At 41.2% G+C, this 22,612-nt stretch overlaps 1 protein-coding gene across 1 annotated transcript in view; it reads left to right on the top strand.

The window, feature by feature from the left end:
* Window positions 1-22,612, top strand: part of LOC149157902 (bifunctional protein FolD 2-like) — a 241,417-nt gene that overhangs the window by 150,740 nt on the left and 68,065 nt on the right. The window contains exons 3-4 of the mRNA XM_089436050.1: window positions 1,421-1,578; window positions 1,936-2,148. Coding sequence (XP_089292176.1) covers window positions 1,421-1,578; window positions 1,936-2,148 — 371 coding nt within the window. The remainder of the gene's footprint in view (window positions 1-1,420; window positions 1,579-1,935; window positions 2,149-22,612) is intronic.

The raw sequence follows: 22,612 nt of genomic DNA, 5'->3' as shown, positions 1-22,612 counted from the left end.
AGGTGAAAATAATGGGGTAACAATTTAAGATTGGTATCTTGCACTGCGAATTAAAATGGTAGTTTAAGGTTTCCTGGACTGCATGTGAAGTGTGGTTGTGGAGGCTGAAGCCATTGCCTACCAAGAAGCTTCCAGCTATTGTTGTTGAGGATTTGCGCCACCGTGTTCATGGTTATAATATATATGCTTCAGATGGCCACTGTGGTGCAAAATTCAAATAAGTTGTCCATATATATATATGTAATCAGCACTAATCATTCTTAGTTATTGTGCAGAGAGGCAGATTCTATTGCCCAGGTGAGGTAGATGTGTAATGTAACAATTGTCTTTAACACTGATGTGGAATAAGTCGGCCAACAAATAAAAATGATAATAAAATTAATTAAGTTCATATTATCGGTTTAGAATGAATTAACCAACCTAGATCCATCTAAACCCGGGATCTATCAAGTGTTGAAAGGGATCAAATCCCTCTAGGCGCAAACCTTTCCTCAAGTTATTGTACCGCAAAATAGTTTTGCACCTTGAGGGATTTGACCCCTCTGAGCACTTGACAGATCTGTTGTTTAGATGGATCTAGGCTGGTGTAATTATATTTTGGGATTATTATAATACTAGCAAAAAACTATTACTATTAGTTTTATAGTTTAAAATTAAAAAAGTTATTTATTTATATATATCTATATATATATATATATATATTTTTAAATTTAAAGAATTTATGTTTGTTTTAGATGTGTACTCCCCAAATTTTCCCAAATTGGATTTTTCTAATACAATTTTAATTCTTTACTGTATTGAATTTGAATTCAAATTCAAACTTGGTGACCTTGTTTCATAATGTAGTAGCTCAAGCTAGTGATGAACTTGCTTGAATGAAAGGTATTTCTGTTTGATTTCATTCATGCATTTTTGTGAACAAGCAAGATTTGTGAGATCGCTGAAAATATTATGAATATCTTGATGTTAAGCAAAATGCAACATCTTTCTTAATATTTCTCGAGATGGATGGTCAATGTTTCATCATCAGTCTGCCTGCCTTTTTCTTACAAAATCAAATGAATATATTTATAAGAGTCATGATGGGGATACTGGTAGTATATCAGGAAGGTTACAGTAACATTTTATCTTATCTACCATGCATTCCAGAAACTTTGTATATTTAGAAGCATTCATGCCTATATCTCAGTTGACTGTATTCCTTGTGATGAGCAGGGGTAGGCAGATTCACTGCCTAGAGATCAAAATAAGTAAAATTGAAATGAAAATAATAGAATGCAGTTTACTTGATGATAAGAGATGCTCCTATAGCATATAGTAGAGACTTGAATCTAATATCACTGTCTTCAATCAATGGAAGGAACCTGCATAAAATAAGTAATAAATGCATTTCTGTTCTAATTATTGTATTGTTTAATAGGCATCTTGGTCCAGCTTCCACTACCACGACACATCAATGAAGAGAAGATACTGAGTGCAATAAGCATAGAAAAGGATGTAGATGGGTTTCATCCTCTCAACATTGGCAAACTTGCAATGAAGGGAAGGGAACCTCTATTTGTTCCATGTACACCAAAGGTAAGGTTGATTACCACTTTTCCACCCAAGGAACTCAGATAATACAATTATTCAGGCAAAAACACAAGTCAGCCGTTGCCTGGTGTGCAAAGAGAGCATTCTTTGATTACGGGGAAAATACACTATTCTTGTTTCCTGGGTTGAGAAAGTCTACCTTATAATGGAAACCTTATCTCTTCTGTAGATTGGGAACCTTATCATGGAAACCTCATATCTTCCATAGATTGCAATTTTTCTCTTTCTGCATGTGATCATTTCACTTCTGAAAAGTAGATGTTTGAATACAAGTGAAAAATTGATGATGTTTTAACAATTTATTTCATGGAAGTGCTAACGGCTAATTGCTTTTTGATTCAGGGGTGCATAGAACTCTTACAAAGGAGTGGGGTCTCCATATCAAATAAAAGAGCAGTTGTGGTTGGAAGGAGTAACATAGTAGGATTGCCAGTTGCATTGCTGCTAATCAAATTAGATGCAACTGTGACAATGGTGCATTCTAAAACTTCAGATCCAAAGAGTATAATAAGTGAGGCGGATATCATCATAGCTGCTGCAGGACAAGCAAACATGGTATTCCCAAACGAATTTAATCTAATCATCTCTGTCAGAGGAGGAAGCAATGACCCCAACTTAATATTAAATGTACTTTTGTATTGAATGTATTTTATGTTGATGTTAGTAATTATGTCATGTGTGTTAATAGTAAATACTAGGGTTAGGTAGTTAAACCAGCTTAACTGTATGAGGGTGGTATAAATAGTTTGATATGATTATGATCACATGATGTAACTTGAGAGGGTCGTATACGTGTTTGGGTAGCGTACCTTGGGTTTGATGATGTGTTTGCCAGAACTTAAATATACTCAAACATTTATTACACTTTCCATATTTATGTGTTTAAGTTATTATGTATCTATGCTCTTGTATAAGTCAATACGATATTAGAGCAATACGAGTCTGCAGCTTGTGACTAGAGATGGAACTCAATATTGGAAAGATCAGTTTGTTTACAGAGCTGTGTGTGAGAAGTGTTTGAGATTATCAAAGATAACAGTGTAAAAAGCAAGTTAAAATTTGCTTGTTTGCGAAGCCGTGTGTGTGAGGCCTTTGAGTTTCTTGAAGAAAATGAATTGTAAAAGGCAAGTCAACTTTTTAAATTTTATAAGGTTTAAACTTTAGAGGTTAGATGATTTAAAAATCATTTACAAAGTTTAACGGTTAAAGGGTATCAACATCAAAACCCCACAAAGCAGACATTGAAGAAATTTTAGAAGATTGAAACACAAGGTAAAGGAATTGGTTTGGGAATAATGATGAATGAAAGGAAATAATTTGAAGTTTAAGTTATATAACAATTAAGACTTACAAAGCAAGGATACACTAGGCAAATTCTTGTTGAAGTAACATGGAGAAGTATTGAAAGCCCACCCTCCAAAATTCAAAGACACCTGAAGACTAGAAAATCTGACCATAGAATTTGAACCTGCCATCAAAATCGTGGAGAACACTCCTTGAAGAAAATTTGAAGAATCCTAGACATAGAAGACATTGTTGCCTGGAAATAGAGAACCTAAGGGTAACAAATCTACTTGCTTGCATATATGTTGATAACAGCAAAAACCTAAAGATATTAGAGTTCTTCGAATTTGAGCACGGAGTTAAGAATTTGTAGATAATTGAAAGAGAACAACCCATGGATTATATTGTGCACAACAGAGATGCCCTCGTTAGGGCATGGAAAATTGTTGTAGACAATGAAGATTCTCACCCATGCAGATGTGGAAGAGACATCTTGTAGCAGCAAGGTAACAGGAAGGATGTTGGAGACATGGAACAGTGCAACTGTTTAAAATCCACCGAAAAGTAACACTCAACATAGACACCCCCTGAAGAAGATGTAGTGTACTAGATGACCACTTAGGGTACATTCATAACACCTGAAGATGCAGAATTATTGCTGAAAATTGACTAAAAGTGATGCCCATAGTCAGTTGCAGACCAAAAGACTAAACTTTATAGATGTGGCACTCATCCATGTGCCTTAGTGACAAATTGGTTGCTGATGCTTAGTAAAGATGTGCTTCAGGTATGAAGAGAAGTAATGTGGCAAAATAGATATGAATAATTTTCTAGAATAATTGCAAAAGAGTGGAAAAAGGCATGTCAGTTCCAATTTAGCCTAGGGATGGTTGTTTTATTCATTAAGCCTTGATCTCCATCCCTCTTGTTGTAGATGGTGTTATCCTCTTGGCTTCTTCCATCGAGCATTTGCAGAAATAGTTGAATTCCATATCCAGATTTTGTAATCTTCAACAATTGATGGTCAACCTGGGTAAAATCAAGCTGTTGATCTTCAACAATTCAAAGAATGTCCTTATAGGCTTCTATTTCCTTTCTTAGGTGGAGGAGGTTGAGATTACTACTGCATATACCTATTTGGGAGTTCGATTTTCTGGGCCTAGGTTTAGATTAAGAACAGCTCTCCAACCCCATATCAATAAGAGGTATAGGTCCCTTAGGTCCCTTGCTCTCCTCGAGTGGCAGTGTTTCCAAAACCACTTCATATCGTCCAACATGGATCTCATGGACTCTATCGTTTAGCCCATGGTCCTTAATGGTTCTGAGATGTGAGGCCTAGCCTTTTTGAGTCAAATTGGGCTAGGGATGAGAGTGTAGAGACCTTTGTGCTCCACCATTTCATCAAGAGAAAAAGGATAGTTCCCCATTCTATGATTCAGGTAGAGTTTGTGACACACCGTTTCTGGCTTGAGACCTTGTCTATTGCTCCTTAGAGGCCTTGGCCTTGAGTAGACCTACTAGATGTGTTCATGGTTGTTGATTTTCAGAGGTTGTGGGTCTTCTCAGGTTATTTGGCATCTCGATGGACCGTCTCTCTCTTTTTAGGCTATGTCATAGGGTTCGCTGGATTCGTTGAGATTTGGTTTAATTGTGTGCACCCCACAACACACATTTTCATTGCAAAATTACCATCAAAACTAGTTAATTCAAGGTACTCCTTATCAGACCTGTGATACCTACGAGAATTTCACGTGGAGTTTTGTACGGGAAGTCTATGATTTTCGTGCACTAGTGAAAAATATCGATAACCGTATGTGAACAGGTTCGCACAGATTAGGGTTACGGGCAAGTCACATGTGAGTTACAGATCTGCGTTACAGGTTACAGATTTGGGTTACGGGTCCAAATCACATGCGAGTTGCGGATTTGTGTTACAGGTTACGGTTCTAAAACCTTAGGTATAATATACATTAGAAATTAATAAATCTCATATATATATATTATAAACTAATCTAACTTATATTTATAAAAAAATTATAAATTTATTAATTCAATATATAATATTAATTATAACTAGATATAAACTATATGTTAATATAAAATTCATATATAATTATAAATATTTTTATATATTTTGAGAATTTGAAATATTTATATGGATGAATTTAATGGCGAACCTTATTTGAACCTCATTGCCAAATTCAAATTTGAATCAAGCTTCATTGTTATTGAACTCGAACTCGGACCCGAACCATGTGACATAGTTTTTAGGTATTATTTGGATGCCCTTAGACATTTCTTGCTACATAAGCTTACACTCTTTAACATTGGATGCACATGCTCAGGATCCCCCTAGATCAATTTTGCATGTGTTCACATAGCCTACAAGTAGAGGTTTGAAATATTGGGCCTTTTCTAAAGATCACCTTTGAACATTGATCAAAAGGCCACTATGAACTATTGGGCCTCCTTGAAAGATCAACTTCCAATATCTTTCAAAGGGCCCTAATGAACTATTGGGCCTCTTGGAAAGATCACCTTTTAATATCTTTCGAAAGGCCCCAATGGACTATTGGGCCTTGTCGAAGGATCAGCTTCCAACATTTTTTGGAAGGCGTAGTGAACTATCAGGGATCTTCGAAAGGTCACCTTTGAACATCTTTCCAATGAACTATTGAACCTATTTGAAAGAACAACTTCTGAAACGATAAATTATGGGGCCTCTTTGAAAGAGCACCTTTGAACATCTTTCGAAAGGTCCCTATGGACTATTGGGCCTCTACGAAAGATCAACATCATCCTTAAAAGAAATAGACAATCAAAGGCCATCAAGTCAAAAGCAAGAGGGCATATTGAATGTACTTCAGACAACAACCTTCAAATTTTCTAGATAGGCCATTGGGTGAAATTCGAAGAACAAACATCTAAATATCCTAGTAGACATTAGGCATTTCAAAAGATGGCCATCAACCACTTTTGAAAGAACCATCCAATAGGTCATGTGGCTCTTTTGAAAGGTGGCCATTAGGTTAATTTTGATGTTGACCGCGACTTTGAAAGGAACAAGGTTAAAGGTTATCGACCTTCATTGAAAGGTAATACTTCAAATGCTAAAAGATGGGGCTTTGAGCTCATTTAAAGAACACTTCAAATTACATAGAGGCTAATCAATCTAACTTGAAGGGACCCTTTGATGTAAATAACAAAAGGCCTATATTGGTTGCTTTTCAAAGTCAATACTTGAAGCACGCAAAGTGTTCAAAATTGGCAGCTGAGGGAGCAATTTCCCCATTCAGGAAACCTAGCAAACCCTAAAGAGACCCATCTTCCACTTGGTAAAAATCAAATTTTGCACATGGAAAAATATTATTTTTATGCTGGTCCAAATCAACATGAAAAGTACAAGTCAATGTAGAGAGAGAAATTGACCTTCCTCCATCACATCTAAATTGACCATCATTGACCTCACTGCATCTCCTCTTCATCATTTTGGTTCGTACACTTATGAAAATTGCAGGTTGACTTCACATGTGCGAAAGGAGGAGAAGGAATTCTGTTTGATTGTCGTTGACTTTATGTCTTGAGTATCTTTGACCATCGTTGGCTCTGTTTTGTTTGGGCTATTCTTCTGTTGCTTTGACTGCATACTTTAAATGTCTTGGAGGTCGAGTTGAAGGAGACTTTGACCACCAAAATTCTGGGCCATTGACTGGGTTTGAGTCTTGAATGTGGGTGGAATCTAGGGTTTGACCGAATTGCAGAAGGATGTTTGGAATATGTTTTGACCAACTTTGATTCAAGAAGGGAGGCCAAATTCAATGCTGGTTTGACCAGATTTTTCTGAGCAGTTTGAACTGTTGACTTTGATTGGTTAGGGCTGCCTTTGACCGCTGTTGACTGTACTTGACAGGGCCAAAAATTGCAGATCTGGTACTTTGACTAGATTTAACTTTATGTCTCATCATTGATTGGTTATTGGATTGTTGACTTGGATAGTCAAGGCTTTGACCGTTGACTTGTTGTGGGATGTACTTGGACTATATATCTCTGCTGAACATTTGATCTAATAGAAGAATAATTTGGTTGGGTTTTCCCCCTTGTTGGGCTTTTCCCCGGTCTCTGACCTAAATCCCCGTGTCTCATTGATCTTGGTTGTCTTCTATTGTGCATATTGTTTACTGTTCTATCTACAATTGCTCACTATTATTGGGTGATTGAAAATAAATTGGAAACGTGATTACTAATGAAAGAAAAAATTGTTTTAAGTGATTGTTACAACATAGAAGATTGTGAAGATTAACACAAAGGGCCTGAACTAAATGCCAATTTAGTAGGCTGAAAACCATTATACACAACCATTCAAACTGGATCTAGCCTAGCCTGAAATTTCCTTAAATTGTAGCAGCTGGAATTTATTCTTCTAATTGATTAGCAATTTATTTGTTTTACGACAAATAACGAATAAATCGCACTGCAATTCTTCGCAAGAAAATACGCTACGGAAATAAAATCTGGAACTGAGAAATAGATGCACACATAAAATCGACACAATTATTTTGGACTAAAAAGTCCTTGGAAAAACCCCGAAGGGAAAACCGGTGTAGCAGATGAGGGTTTATTTTATTATTATGCAACAAATTTTGAGAGTATAATAATCTAGATGCCTAACTGACAATCCTCCGACAAATATACTAGCAAAATTATTTGGAGAAGATTTTCACCCTTTACAATCAACTCGGCCTTTTCTGGCCTACTCGAACCCCACATTGGCAAACTCACTCTGCTTGGAATTCACACTGCTGGCTCTGGGCAATACACACAACCCTGGATCTGCCTCCAACTAGGTCGTCTAGCCTCCCTCTGCCTCTGGAAAATTTTCGCTCTGCCTCCCGGACTTAGATATCACCTCCGCCAACTGAAACAGATTTCTTTCGGCAACTTGCACTGCTGGACTAGCTATTTCTACAAAAGAATTTGACCTCCCTTTTCCTACCTCTCTGACACTGGGAAACTACTGGGAAATTTTCCGGAATCTTGCTCTCTGATTTTTTGTTGCTCCCTCTCTCCGATGCTCTCCCTCTGGCTCGAATTGCGCCCTCACTGAAGCTGTGAATTGGGTAGCTCGATCTGCCAAGATGATTGATGCTCTCACAATTGTGTCTCTCTCCATCCCTTCGAGTTGCTCTTATAATCTCTCGTTGAGACTTCAACGACCAAGATTAAATCTCCATCAATGACTAAGATCAATTAGACTTCATCAATAGAAGTCTCTAGAGCAATCTCAAACATCCTTAATTAATTAACTTTAATTAACCAACTTTCCTAAGTTAAACTTAGGAAATAATTTAATTATTGGCTAATTAATTTAATTAAGGTGTTTCAGAGCCATATCTTGCGAAACCATTTCTGGGTATTGGAGATCTTGTGTTCCTTAGCCTCTTAGCACCATCTGAGACTAGAACACCTGTCCGATGCTACCACCATAATAAAAAGCTAACACTCCCTCTTAGTGAGGAAGGTGTTCTCTCCTCAACATATCTCCACTACAACCTGTAGCTGGACAGACCACCCTGCTGATATTTGACATCTGTTTCACCTCCTTTCTTCACATCTCAATTTATTTTACTCTCTATCACTGGAAATCTCTTTGATGAAGTCAATCTGGCGAATATTTTCCACCAACAATTGTGCATACGCTGATCCTTCTCACACTACTGCTGCTACTGCTCTACTGCTAATATTGCACTGCTGCTAGGACTGCTGCAATAGTGAGTCTGACATGATCTCCCTCTGAAACAATGGGAGTGGAGTCTGAATTGCATTGCAATCAATTTGCCTGCAAATTTCCTGCAAAAACTCGAGAACTGGAGAAGTTGCTCCCTCCTGGACGGCCTGGAAACGCGTTTCCTACGGCCATGGGAGTCTACAATTTGGCTGGAATTTGCTACTTTCTAGCTAATATGGGCAATTTCATGCTTACTGCTCAAAGAGTTTTCCTCATTGCAATTAGGAACTCACTCAGGATCTCAATCCATTGTTTTATCTGTATGTCCTGCAACTGTCCCTTGAGTCTTTGGAAGCAACTAGTTCTGCTTTGTATACTGAGTATTTGACTGCGCCCAACTATCTTAGCGCCTCTCTAGTATCTATCTTTGTTGAAGTTGTCTTCTGCTCCTGCCCCTTCTTGTCCTTCTTTCTCTTTGGATATTGAGTGACGTAGTGACGAAACTCACCACATCTGAAGCGTTTGACCTTCTACAGGTCCATTTTCTTCTTCTTGCCTCCCTCTAAGTTCTGTCCCTGACTGGGACCCTTATTTGCCTTCCCTTTACTTGCAAGGGCTACGTTCTCCTCTTCCTCCTTCTCCATTGTCGGTGCTTTGCTGCTACCGCTAATAGTACCTTCTGCGAGGTTGAGTCTTAGCTCTTCCTGAGTGAAGTCACTCCATAGGCGATCCCATCCTGGTAGTGTGTCTCGCCCAAAAATAACTTGGACGAATGTACGCCACTCCTTGGAAAACCCATTTAGAGTTGTACGCACTAGCTCATCATCAAATGGTTTCTCTCCAACTACTGCTAGTTCATCTCGAACATTCTGAACTCTAGTGAGATAGGAAGTAACGCCTTCACCCTTCAGCATCCTAGTGGTCATCAACGTCTCCTTGAGAACCATTTTGCAATTCTCTAACGGATCCTGGTACCACTTTATGATGACATCCCACATGTCCTTTGTCGTATTCTTTTCTATAATATGAGGGATTGTGAAAATTCCTAGATCTAACAATCTCAGGAATCCTACTGCAACCAACTAAATCTACTTCACCTAGATTGTAAGTTACATTGCAAACTTATTTTAGATTTCTTCTTGAAACATTGAAGTAATTTACTGAAGTAGCCTACACTAATTAAATATGATTATGAAACATAGAAACTGAGCAATGCAAATAAAAACACATAGGACATTGTTGTTTTTGGACAAATGTCCCCAGAAAAACCCAATGCGGGAAAACCGGTGCAACAACTCTGAGGGTTTTATTATTATGCAGGAGAAAAATTGAGTACAATTCTAGGATGCTCAACTAGCAATCCGATACAGAGAGAATACTGGACAAAAATTGGTGAAATGATCTCACCTTGTCACCGGGAGAATCAGTGACTGATCTTGCTGAACTGGATGCTCTGTGTCACCCTCTGTGTGGCCTCTGCGTAGAACTGCGTCACTCCCGACAGTTTTTGCATCACCCTTGCTGGGTATTACACTGCCTCTCCTCTGGATCCTCCGCTGGTTGAGAAAATCGACCTTCTGCCTCCCGGACTCACACCTTGGCTTTCGACAACTGAAACTCGATTTCTCTTAGTAAGAAACTCGACTTCCCCTCAAGGACTGCGCTGCCTTTTTGTCATCATTGTGTGGGCCAACGTCAACCTTTCGCTGCACTTCTTTCTGTCCTCCCTCTATCTCGCACTCTTCGGAAATTCCTTCTTCTGGATTCTCATTGCCCCTCTGCTGCAAGAAATCTCCTCAATCGATTTTTCCTCCTGAGAACTTCTCACTTCAGAAAATCGATTTTCTTGATCTCTCAGTGTGTTTTCCAAATGACCCTCAAGCCCCTTCTTATATCTTCATGTCGGACAACCAATGACCTAGATTAACTCTTGATCAAAGGCTCAGATCGTTTTGTCTTGATTTGTGTCTTTTTCTAGAAGTTTCACCCATGATTAGATTAATACCCATTAATATTTTAATTTTCCTACGATTAGACTTAGAAACCCCATTAAAAATATTAATTATTTTGATAAAATCACTTTTTGGTGGAATTTCCCAAAATGCTTTCTGGGTTATACATGTGCCCAAGCCTCCCTACAAAATTTGAGGCTTAGAGCACATTCGATGCTACCCCAAATCAACACTCCCTCTTAGCGAGGAATGTGCTCTAACAATACACTGTTACTACATATTGCTTTGACTCTGAAGCATCGTCCTCTGTGTTGCTGATGTCTGACATGCTGTCCACCAACCACTGCGCTGTTGCTGCTACTGTACTGCTGCCTTTGGCATTGGCACTGCTAATGCTACATCTGTACTACAACTCCCTCTCAAATGCTGCATCTGCTAAGCTGCTAGCACTGCCATTGTTAACACTGCATCCGTACTGCAACTTAGTTGCTGAGAGAAGCAATTGAGAACACCCAAAACTGGACAAGTATCCTAGTGGATACACCTTAGTGCTGAAAGCCTGATTGTTGCTAGTCCCATGTTGTCCTTTGAAGCCATTACGCTACTGAAGCTCTGCACTGTGCCTCCTCGCACTGTTGCCTCTCTGCTCCCCGCTGCTCACGCTTTGGCGCTGCTAACTACTGCATCTGTCGTTCCACCACTCCATTGTACCAACTGAGAACTCCTTCATCCCGCTACTATTGATCATTGGCTCCCGTAGCAAGGTGATGATCCAAGAGGTGGGCCATCTGTAGCTCTATCGAACTACAGTTCTATATCAGCCTACCTCCCTCCTGGAGGTATCCTGGCTGTCATGGCGAACTGCTTCTCCTGTTCAATGTTGAAGTTTCTAAGTTTACTTAGTTAGAAACCCTCCATGCACTTTATCTGATTTATTCGTACCTACTTGTTCCATTACTTAACAAGTTATTTACAATGTAAATACTGAAAATAAGCACTAGTGCATGCTCAACATATTATAGATCAACAACTGAAGGAAACAGAAACAATCACACCAAATGACACTGTTATTTTTGGACCAATGTCCCTAGAAAAACCCAATGTGGGAAAACCGATGCAGTTATCTGAGGGTTTTCTTATTAAGCAATATCAGAGTACAATCTGGGTGCTGAAACTGGCCTACCCAACAGAGAATTTCCTTGGCAATAATACCTCTCAGTTTGAGACAAATCTCCTGGCTGAAACCTCTTATAATCCTTCCGGCAGCTCCTCAGCTCCAATCTGCCCTAGAAACCCCAGCGTTTGCCTTTCTAGACTGCGTCAACCCCTCTTTTCCCAGGGTTGGCCTTGTATCACCCCGGATGGGTCTGCGTCAGCCTTAGGAGGCCTTGTGTCAGCCCTCTGGCCCTCTGCGTCAGCAACGCTGGCCTCTCTGAGGCTCTGTGCAGCTCCCGGTTGCCTCTGCGTGGCCTTGCGTGAGCCCTGACTGCTATTGCCTCACTCTCTGGCTACTTGTTGCTCTTCCGACACTATCTTTGCCTCTCTGTCTCTCTATACTCAATGTCCCTCAGCTGCAACTCCGATCACTGATTCTACCTCTCTTAGATGAGCTTGATCCATGTCTTTTGGACCATTCTAACACAGTTTTATATTAATCCACATTAATATTTTAATTTCCCTAAGTCAAGACTTAGGGACTTCATTAAAAATATTAATTATTTTAATATCTCCTGAACTGCTTAGAATCTGCCCAAACCCTTTCTGGGTATTGGAGATCTCATGTGCCCCAACCTCTCCACCAAATTTTGTGGCTAGAGCACATCTGATGCTACCCCAAATCAACACTCTGTCTTAGCGAGGAGTGTGCTCTAGTAATACTCCTCACTAAGTATCACCCTGGTCATCTGGCATCGGTCCCTGTGTTGATGCTAGGCCTGCTGCCCATCATCCTCTGCACTGCTGCATCTTGTACTGCTACCCATGGCTCTGTCACTGCCATTGCTGCATCTGTATGACAACTCCCTCTGCATCCGTGCTACTGTTGGTCCTTTCTCCCAACATTGCATCCGCACTGCAACTCCTCTCATCATGCTGCATCGTGCTGCCCACTGCTGCACTGCAACTCAGTTACTGAGAAGTAAGTAACTGATCTCCCAACTCTGACCTCTCTGTTGGGCTAGAGACCCTCCTGATGCTGAAGCTCCCTCTGTCGCTGACCGATGCTCCCTCTCTGACCTCTGTACTATTGCAACAACTCCCTGCATCTTGCATCGTTGCACACCTCTCTGCCATCCTACACTGGTGCAACATTCCCGTGCCTCTCGCACTATTGCAACCTACTAGCCTCGTGCTATCTCGGGACTCCTGCACTGTAACTCTCTCTGCTGCTCCATCCGCATCCATCTCTACCCACATCAGCCAGTCCTGCTACTCCTCTTCGGGGCTCCCATAACAAGGTTTAATCCAAGAGGCTGGGTACCTCGAGGATCTTGTCCCTCATCGCCCGTAGTTTGCCTGACTACAGCTTGATGTCTCCCCACTTCCGCTCAATTGGTGCGTGTGCACTCATGGCACAATCATCGTCTGTCAAAACTTCATTCTCTGCCGTTGCTGGCGCTGCCTTAGTCTCAGAAGACTCTCCCTTACTCTTCTTCCTTGGACATTGGGTCGCATAATGACCCAGCTCCCCACAGTGGAAGCACTTGATCTTGGAGAGATCCTTCTTCTTCCGCTTCTCCTGCTTTCCCTCAGATGCTAGGGCAACATCTTCCTCCTCCTGCTTGACTTTGATTCCCTTGCTGTTGCTACCCGTTTTCGATTGCCGTCTGATCTCTTCTTGGCGAAGAGCAACCCACATCTCATCCCAAGGTGGAAGTGTCCCTCTGCCCAGTATACTCTGGACAAATACCTCCCAGTCTTCTGAGACTGCATTCAGGGTTGTCCTCACCATCAATTCCTGATCCGGCGTGGCTTCTATAGCAGTCAATTGATCTTGGATCTCGTTCAGTCCTCCGAGGAAGGTGTCAATCAGTTCTCCCTTCTTCATCTGATACGACCTCAACTAATTCTCTAGTAACATTCTTCTTTGCACAGAAGTATGCTGGTACAATTTCTTGAGGGCATCCCACATCTCATATGCCATTTCCTTCTCGGCAATGTGTGGTACTACATGGTCCTTGACCCCGTCAAGGATGATGCTCTTGGCCCTCGCCATTGCCTCCTCGTACTTGTCGTTATCATTGGGGTCGAATGGGATAGCTATAACCTTCAAGGCAAAGTTCTTGACACGATTTATGTCAAGTACAGATAAGATTCTGGCCTTCCAGACTGCAAAGTTTGACGCTCCGTCTAGCCTGTCCTGGTCTCTTACTCCGTGTAGTGCCATGATGCTCTTCTACTTCCCTCCTGGAAGTTCTCTGTTCGACTCCTCTGAGTCTTTACTTCTTGTCTAGAATTTCTCTTCTGGACTCCCTCTGAGTCCCGATTTCCCTCCTGGAAATCCTTCTGCCGCTGTCGAGATGCCCCCTACTCTGATCGTCTTGTGCAACCGCACCACTGATCCGGGTTCCTCGGCTAGAAACCCTTGGTAGCAACTCCCTCCTCTTGGCCTTGCTCTGTCAGGTACTGTTCTGACTATAGTACCTCACCAGCTCCACTCTGCAATATTCCCACAACCTTCTAAACCCCAACAACCTGAAGGTGAGAGCTCCTAGGCTCTGTGCAATCCCGACACCAGCAACCTGGCCTCCTCAGCCAACTGCATCAGCCCTCCCAACTTCTGTGTGGCTCTGCGTGAGGCTCCCTTTGCCTTCCTTAGCCTCTGCGCTGCCTCTTCTCGGCTCACCCTTGATGACGCACGCAGTACGTCACCCTCTCTAGCTACTTGCTGCTCTTCTAGAAACAACTTCTGTCACCTCGGGACAACTGTTTTTCTGCTGCTATTGCTCCGCTCGGCTGATGTCCTTAGTCCTCCTGTGAACTGCAATCACGTTTTGATACCATGTTGAAGTTTCTAAGTTTACTTAGTTAGAAACCCTCTATGCACTTTATCTGATTTATTCCTACCTACTTGTTCCGTTACTTAACAAGTTATTTACAATGTAAACACTGAAAATAAGCACTAGTGCATGCTCAACATATTACAAATCAACAATTGAAGGAAACAAAAGCAATCACACCAAATGACACCATTATTTTTGGACCAATGTCCCCTTGAAAAACCCAATGTGGGAAAATCGGTGCAACTATCTGAGGGTTTTCTTATTAAGCAATATCATAGTACAATCTGGGTGCCAAAACTGGCCTACCCAATAGAGAATTTCCTTGGCAGTAATACCTCACAGTTTGAGACCAATCTCCTAGCTGAAACCCCGGATAATCCTTCCTGCAGCTCCTCAGCTCCAATATGCCCTAGAAACCCCAACGTCTGCCTTTCTGGACTGCATCACCCCCTCTTTGCCCAGCGTTGGGCCTGCGTCACCCCGAATGGGTCTGCATCATCCTTAGGAGATCTCATGCGCCCCAACCTCTCCACCAAATTTCGTGGCTAGAGCACATCTGATGCTACCCCAAATCAACATTCAATCTTTGTGGCTGCAACCTTAGGATCATGCTTCTCATCCTTATCCTTTTTCTTCAAAGGACACTGGGATGCATAGTGGCCCATCTCGTCACATCTAAAGCACTTCACCTTGGAGACGTCCTTCTTTCGTCTCTGTTATCCTTCTCCTCTATATTGGGCTTCGACCCACTGCTGCTACTGCTTCCATTAAGTTTGACCTTGACCAGGTCTCTCCTCAGCGCTTCTTGTTTTAGAGCTGCCCACATCTCGTCCCAATTTGGCAATGCTACTCTGCCCAAGATACTCTAGACAAAGACTTGCCATTCATCTGAGACGAAATTTAGAGCCAGTCTCACTAACTCCAAATCCTAAGGTGTGTGCCCCGCAACAACTCATCATGGGTCTCCTTCAGTTTCGTGAGGAATGGATCCACACGTTCTGCCTTCTGCATCTGTGCAGATCTCAACTTCTGTTCTAAGTACATCTTCTGTTGCTCAGAAGATCCCTGATACAATGTGGCCAATGCATCCCACATCTTCTTAGCAATCCCTCTGCTAGCAACGTGACATACCACATGATCCTTGATCCCATCCAGGATCATCCTCTTCACCTCCACCATCTTAGCTCTGTACTTTTCAGCGGACCTGCATCCGCAGAGACAACTACCACACTATCAACATACGTCTTGAGGGCATGCTCATCCAACCTATCCTGATCCCTCAAGCCACTGGTTGCCATATCCTCCGAAAACTGTCGAACAACTCCCTCTTTCTCCCTACTACGTAGCTTCTAGGCTGGCTTACGCACTCCCTGATGGAGCTGGTAAGTCTATTGCTCCTCTGCTGCTCAGCAAATGAGAAACACTGATTTCCTTGGCAAGAAATCACTGAGGAAGTATTCCCTCACTATGCAATCTGCTTCTTCCTTCCGACGACTTTTCTGCCCAACACTCAGCTTGCAAAAATTTGTGTCTCTCTCGCTCTACGTGGTTCCCTTTTCCTTGGCAAATTCTTGATTCGTCAGTCTTACCTCTCTGTTGACTCACTCAGAGAGAGACACCCATGAAAATATAGCCCTCCTGGCTAGAACTGCGCAATCCCTCAGGGGATTCGAACTGCTGCTTGCTGCAGCAAGTTGGCCCTTACTTCAGTGTTAGATCTGCTCTTCCTGTTTCACATCAACAACTCTGATACCATGTGAAAATTCCTAGATCTAACAATCTCAGGAATCCTACTGCAACCAACTGAATCTACTTCACCTAGATTGTAAATTACATTACAAACTTATTTCAGATTTCTTCTTGAAACATTGAAGTAAATTACTGAAGCGACCTACACTAATTAAACATGATTCTGAAACATAGAAACTGAGCAAGGAATATAAAAACACATAGGACACCATTGTTTTTGGACAAATGTTCCCGGAAAAACCCAATGCGGGAAAACCGATGCAGTAGCTTTGAGGGTTTTATTATTATGCAGGAGAAAATTTGAGTACAATTCTAGGATGCTCAACTAGCAATCTGATACAAAGAGAATACTGGACAAAAGATTGGTGAAATGATCTCACCCTGTCACTGGGAGAATCAGTGGCTGATCCTGTTGAACTGGAGGCTCTGCATCACCCTCTATGTGGCCTTTGCGCATAACCGCGTCACCCTCGGCAGTTTCTGCATCACCCTTGTTGGGTATTACGTTGCCTCTCCTTTGGATCCTCTGCTGGCTAAGAAAATCGACCTTCTGTCTCCTGGACTCACATCCCAGCTTCCGACAACTAAAAGTCAACTTTCCTTAGTAGGAAACTCGACTTCCCCTCAAGGACTATGCTGCCTCTGCATCAACACTTCGTAGGCCAACGCCAACCTTCCTCTGGACGTCTTTCTGTCCTCCCTCTGCCTCGTACTCTCTGGAAACGCATTGTTCCGAATTCTCACTACCCTTCTACTGCAAGAAATCTCCTCAATTGATTTTTCCTCCTGAGAACTTCTCACTTCAGAAAATCGATTTTCTTGATCTCTCAATGTGTTTTCCAAATGACCCTCAAGCCCCTTCGTATATCTTCCTGTTGGACAACCAATGGCCTAGATTAATTCTTAATCAAAGGCTCAGATCGTTTTGGCTTGCTCCGTGTCTTTTTCTAGAAGTTTCACCCATGATTAGATTAAAACCCATTAATATTTTAATTTTCCTAAGTTTAGACTTAGGAACCCCATTAAAAATATTAATTATTTTAATAAAATTACTTTTCGGTGGAATTTCCCAAAATGCTTTCCGGGTTCTTTGGAATACATGTGCCCAAGCCTCCCTGCAAAATTTTAGGCTTAGAGCACATCCGATGCTACCCCAAATCAACAGGGACAACATGATCCTAAACACCATCTGGGACCATTCTCTTAGCTTTGACCATCTCTTTCTTGAAGGTAGCCAACTATTGTGGATCTGTTGGCTCTACCATGACATTGGTCACGAACTCCTTCAGACCATGCTCATCCAAAAGGAATTGCATCTTGGCTTTCCAGACACAAAATTAGAGGCTCTGTCAAGTTTGTCTTGATCCGAGTCCTGTTGTGGCCATCTTTTGTGAAACTCGAATAAACTAAAGACTAGTGTTTGAAATATCCTTCTCCTTCCTACTCGACCTTCCTTCTGCTACTCGCACTCCCTCTAGAATGCGCAAATCTGCTTTCACCTACCTTTGGAAATCCTTCTCCAGTGCTTGCATTGCCTGCATTGCCTGCGACTCCTCCACTGGGAAACTCACTCAACCTTCCAGAAGTCCTTCGGATTTTGGCACACAATCTTCTGCTCCTGAAGAACGCACTAGATGAATTGGCAAGTCTACTATGACCTTTTGCTATTGGAAATTTCATATCTCCTCCTGGAAACTGGACACCCTCAGATTTTTTTTTGGAAATCTCCTCTGTGTGCTTTTCTCTTCCTTCCCTGCGCAGATCTGCTACGACAATCCTTGCTACAAATTTTCTTCGCCTAGAGCTACTTTGGGAATCAACTGATGTGCTCACCGAAATTGCTTCCCGACAACCACACTGCTCACAAACTTTGCTTTGAGGCTATTCAAACATTTCCTCCGAATCGGATCTGGAAATCGAACCCCCTACCTTTGCAATTCACACCCCTGGCTTGGTCTGTGCAAATATAAACCCAGTGCTTCAGATCTCCCTTTGAAACCGCACGATCTATCGATCTTTCGCCTTTGAGATTCTGATTCTGATCAATAATGCTTTGATACCATGTGAAATTTTCTTAAATTGCAACACCTGTAATTTATTCTTCTAGCTGATTAACAGTTTATTTGTTTTACAAAAAATAACGAATAAATCACACTACAATTCTTCACAACAAAATACGTTGCAGAAGTAAAATCAGTAATTAAGAAATAGATGCACACACATACAATCGACATAATTATTTTGGACTAAAGTCCCCAGAAAAACTCGGAAGGGAAAATCGGTGCAACAGGTGAGGGTTTATTTTATTATTATGCAACAAATTTTGAGAGTTCAATAATTTGGATGCCCAACTGGCAACCCTCTGACAAATTTATAGGCAAAATTATTTGGAGAAGATTTTCTCCCGCTGCAATCAACTCAGCCTTTTCTGGCCTGCTCGAACCCCAAACTCGCAAACTCGCACTTTGCCTAGAATTCACGCTGCTAGCTATAGGCAATATGGACAACCCCGAATCTGCCTCAAACTGGGCTGTCTAACCTCTCTTTGCATCTGGAAAATTTTTGCTCTATCTCTAGGACTCAAATCTGGCATCTTGCAATTGAAACAAATTTCTTTTGGCAACTTGCACTGCTAGACTGGCTATCTCTGCAAAAGAATTCGACCTCCCTTTTCCTGCATCTTCGACACTGGAAAACTGTTGGGAAATTCTTCAAAATCCTGCTCTCTGATTTTCTGTTGCTCCCTCTCTTTGATGCTCTTCGTCTAGCTCGAACTGTGCCCTCACTGAAAATGTGAACTGGGTAGCTCGATCTTCCAAGATGACTGATGCTCTCACAATTATGTCTCTCTCCATCCCATCAAGCCACTCTTATAATCTCTCGTTGAGACTTCAACAATCAAGATTAAATCTCCATCAACGACTAAGATCAATTAGACTTCATCCATAGAAGTCTCTAGAGCAATCTCGAACATTCGTAATTAATTAACCAACTTTCCTAAGTTGAACTTAGGAAATAATTTAGTAATTGGCTAATTAGTTTTATTAAGGTGTTTTCGGAGCCATATCTCGCAAAACCATTTTTGGGTATTGGAGATCCTGTGTTCCTTAGCCTCTTAGCACCATCTGAGATTAGAACACTTGTGTGATGCTACCACCATAATAAAAAACTAACACCTAGACCATTCAACTTCGATTGTATAACTTAACATTGAGAGCACACCATGAATTCAATGCAACATCCTCTTGAATGCATACTATGAATTCAAATTGATAAAAATCTAAGGCATCTTGAATTCAAAAAGCAACAATCAAGCCATTCAATGCATCAATTTTCCAAGAATTTCATACTAGCTCATTCATAATCAAACCACAATTTTATTGTAGAATTATAAACACGAATGCAATACATAAATGGAGCACTTAACGTCCAAATAAGCTAGTCCGGAGGAAGTCTTTCAGATCTAGAAGAGGCAGTGAGAGGTTCCCATAGGGTCTGCGCAGGCATAGCAACATAGTAGTTCGATCTAGCTAGAGGAGCTAGTGATTCAATAGCAGGAGGCTGAGATTTTGATCAGATGAGCTAGTGAGTCAGTTCTAGAGCCAGAGAGACAGAGCTGAGGATTTTAGACTCCAAAGTTTTTCGGAGGCAGCTATAGTAGAGCCTGCGCAAGCACTGCGCTGAGGTTGATGTAGAAGGATTAGTGTGTGGCTGGGGAGGCAGATCCGGGGACAGAAATTAACTATGGGGTGAGGAAAAATCCTCACAATAATTTTGCCAGTATTTCCCTCAAATTGGATTGCCAGTAGAGCATTGAAGTTATTGTACTTAGTTTTTTTTTGCGGCATAATAAAATAAACCCTCATACTGCTGCACTGGTTTTCCCAAGTTGGGGTTTTTTTCGGGGATATTTGTCCAAAATAAATGTGTTAATCTTTATGTGTGCGCCAACATATTTCTCAGTTTCCAGCGCTTTGATTTTCCGTAGTATTTTTGTGAAGATTGCAGTGTGATTATTTCGTTGTTGCCGTAGCAATAAGCTGTTAAATTAATTATAGTTAGAAGAAATAATTCCAGTTGTTGTAATAGAATTTCAGTAGTGAAATTTTCACATGGTATTAAAGCAATTTTGATCAGGCAGGAAGCTTAGCGAAAGGCAGAAATCGTCCAGATTCAGAGGGAGTTTGGCAACACGACTTCAAGATTTGCATAGAGGCTGGCCCCATTACATTTCTTGTTGAAAGTGTTCATTGTTTGGGTTAACAAAGTGTTTGACAGAATGTTTGTTTGCAAACTATTTGCATAAACTCTTTAAAGAAGTTTGGTTGCTAGTTTGGCACACTAATTGTTCGAAGAAATTTCTCAATGAAAATTTTCGATTCTAATTGCATACAATCAGTTTGGTATATTACAAAGTACAAGGCTTAATCAAGTAAAGAAAGGAAACTCCCATCCTCTAACAGGGCCTATTTAGGGCACAATTGAACTAGGGCTTGAGAAATAGTAGCCAAATGGATTACCCTAGAATCAATAGGCCAATTTTTTTTCCCAACAATGAGTATTAGCAAGCAAATTGTCCAGGAAACCTTCAATAAGCGCCCAAGTTGAAGCTTTAAACAAACTAGGGTTTCCTAGGGCAAGAGTAGGCCTTGAAATTGAAAAGATTGGCCACTAAAGGAAGATAATTTTGAGACAATCAACTCTTCCCTCAGTGTTGAATCTCTCCACAAGACAAAATTCTCCTTCTAAGCCAATTCGCACCAAGCCCTAGCCGGTTTGTCCGTAAGAGGGCCAAAATCAGAAAAAAGAGAGTGAAATGTGAGTTTGGGGATGAATTTATGGGTGATCACCAAATTGACAAGGCTAGTGCCTAGTCCTTGGGATGATGGAGTCTATGGATGTGGAAGATAGGCTAAATCTTGCTAAAAGGAGTAAGGAGATTTTGATGCCCTAGATCAAACCCTAGCTATTATCATTGTGAGGGATCAAGGTCTCTTTGGAGAGCTATTCCAAATATTCACCAAGGGGATTGCCATTAACATTTCATACATGAGTAAGGTCGCTCGCTGCAAATGAAAAGAAAGTTGACCCCTTGATTGTTACTGGATTCCTACTTCTGCAATTTCGACAGAGTCGACTAGCGGATATGTCGATTAATCAATATTAATACTAGTGCCCACCCCACCCATCCCCCCTGGCCCCCCCCCCCCTTCCTTCTTTTAACGAATGAATGCAACGCTGTAATAGTTTGGCCTCTCGCTATACAAAATTTTAGCTGCCCATCAACGTAGCTTAGCTACAAGGTGATATGTAGGGAAGACCTCGTGCCATTTATTATGTGCGCATTGACCAGATCCAAGGAGTCACGCTAATACAGAGGCATGATTTATTATGCGAATAGACCAAAGAAAGAGCCTGAAGCATTGTTATGCAATTGCCAATATATCCATCCCCACAAAGTCAAAAATCATTCACGAAGAGACAGACTACACGTTAGTTCATGAATCGATCAATAGATGTGTGCTTTGCATCGCAGATACATCCCTTGCACACTAGGTTATGAACCCACATCTAGCTGTGTTCTCCAAGACAACTGTGATTATGCCAATTTGGTCTCGGCTAATCAACAAAAAATTTGTACCCTTGAGATGATGGCAGGTTAATTCGACAACTCAGTGAAATTGGTTTTGACCTTCTTATAAAATTCAAGGGTGAATTGGAGCGCAATAATTTCCGGTAATTGCAATATCACTCGGCTCTCTTGGAGAATTCGATCTCCCACAACTTCCATACATGCAACAATTATTCTCTGCCCAATATACTTCTCCTCTGCACTTTGAGAACAACACATAGATCTTCGTTTTGCAATAAACCCTCAGGATGGTAGGAAAGCCAACTTTGATACCACTGTAATGTCCCAAATGGGATATTTTGCAGAATTTGCAGAAAACTAATTCAACCTGTTGTCGCACAGATTGTCACGACAACGCTCAGACTGGGGGCTGTCAGCCTGATCCCCGATCTCTCCATTTAAGCTTGTCTCCCGAGGCTAAGGGGGGTAGATCCTATGGGACAAAGGAAGACCAACTGTGGACCAGTTGGGTTGGGAGACACAGCAAGGCAATCTAGCACTCGATTGCTTTTAAAAATTAATGTACCAGTGCCTTATGGAGTTATTGATTAAATGATTATTTATTAAATGTTGCAGAAATATTAACCATGTAAAACAATCATCTATCATCAAATATCCCAAGCAATGCAAGATGTCCAGTAAATTCACAATGCTTTAACGATGATCCAGCAATTAA

This window comes from Pinus tabuliformis, chromosome 5_2 (genome assembly GCF_031772625.1).
Source record: "Pinus tabuliformis cultivar Carrire ecotype Pingquan chromosome 5_2, CPIR1, whole genome shotgun sequence".
Classification (NCBI taxonomy): Eukaryota; Viridiplantae; Streptophyta; class Pinopsida; order Pinales; family Pinaceae; genus Pinus; species Pinus tabuliformis.
This window is presented reverse-complemented; position numbering and strand designations above follow the sequence as displayed.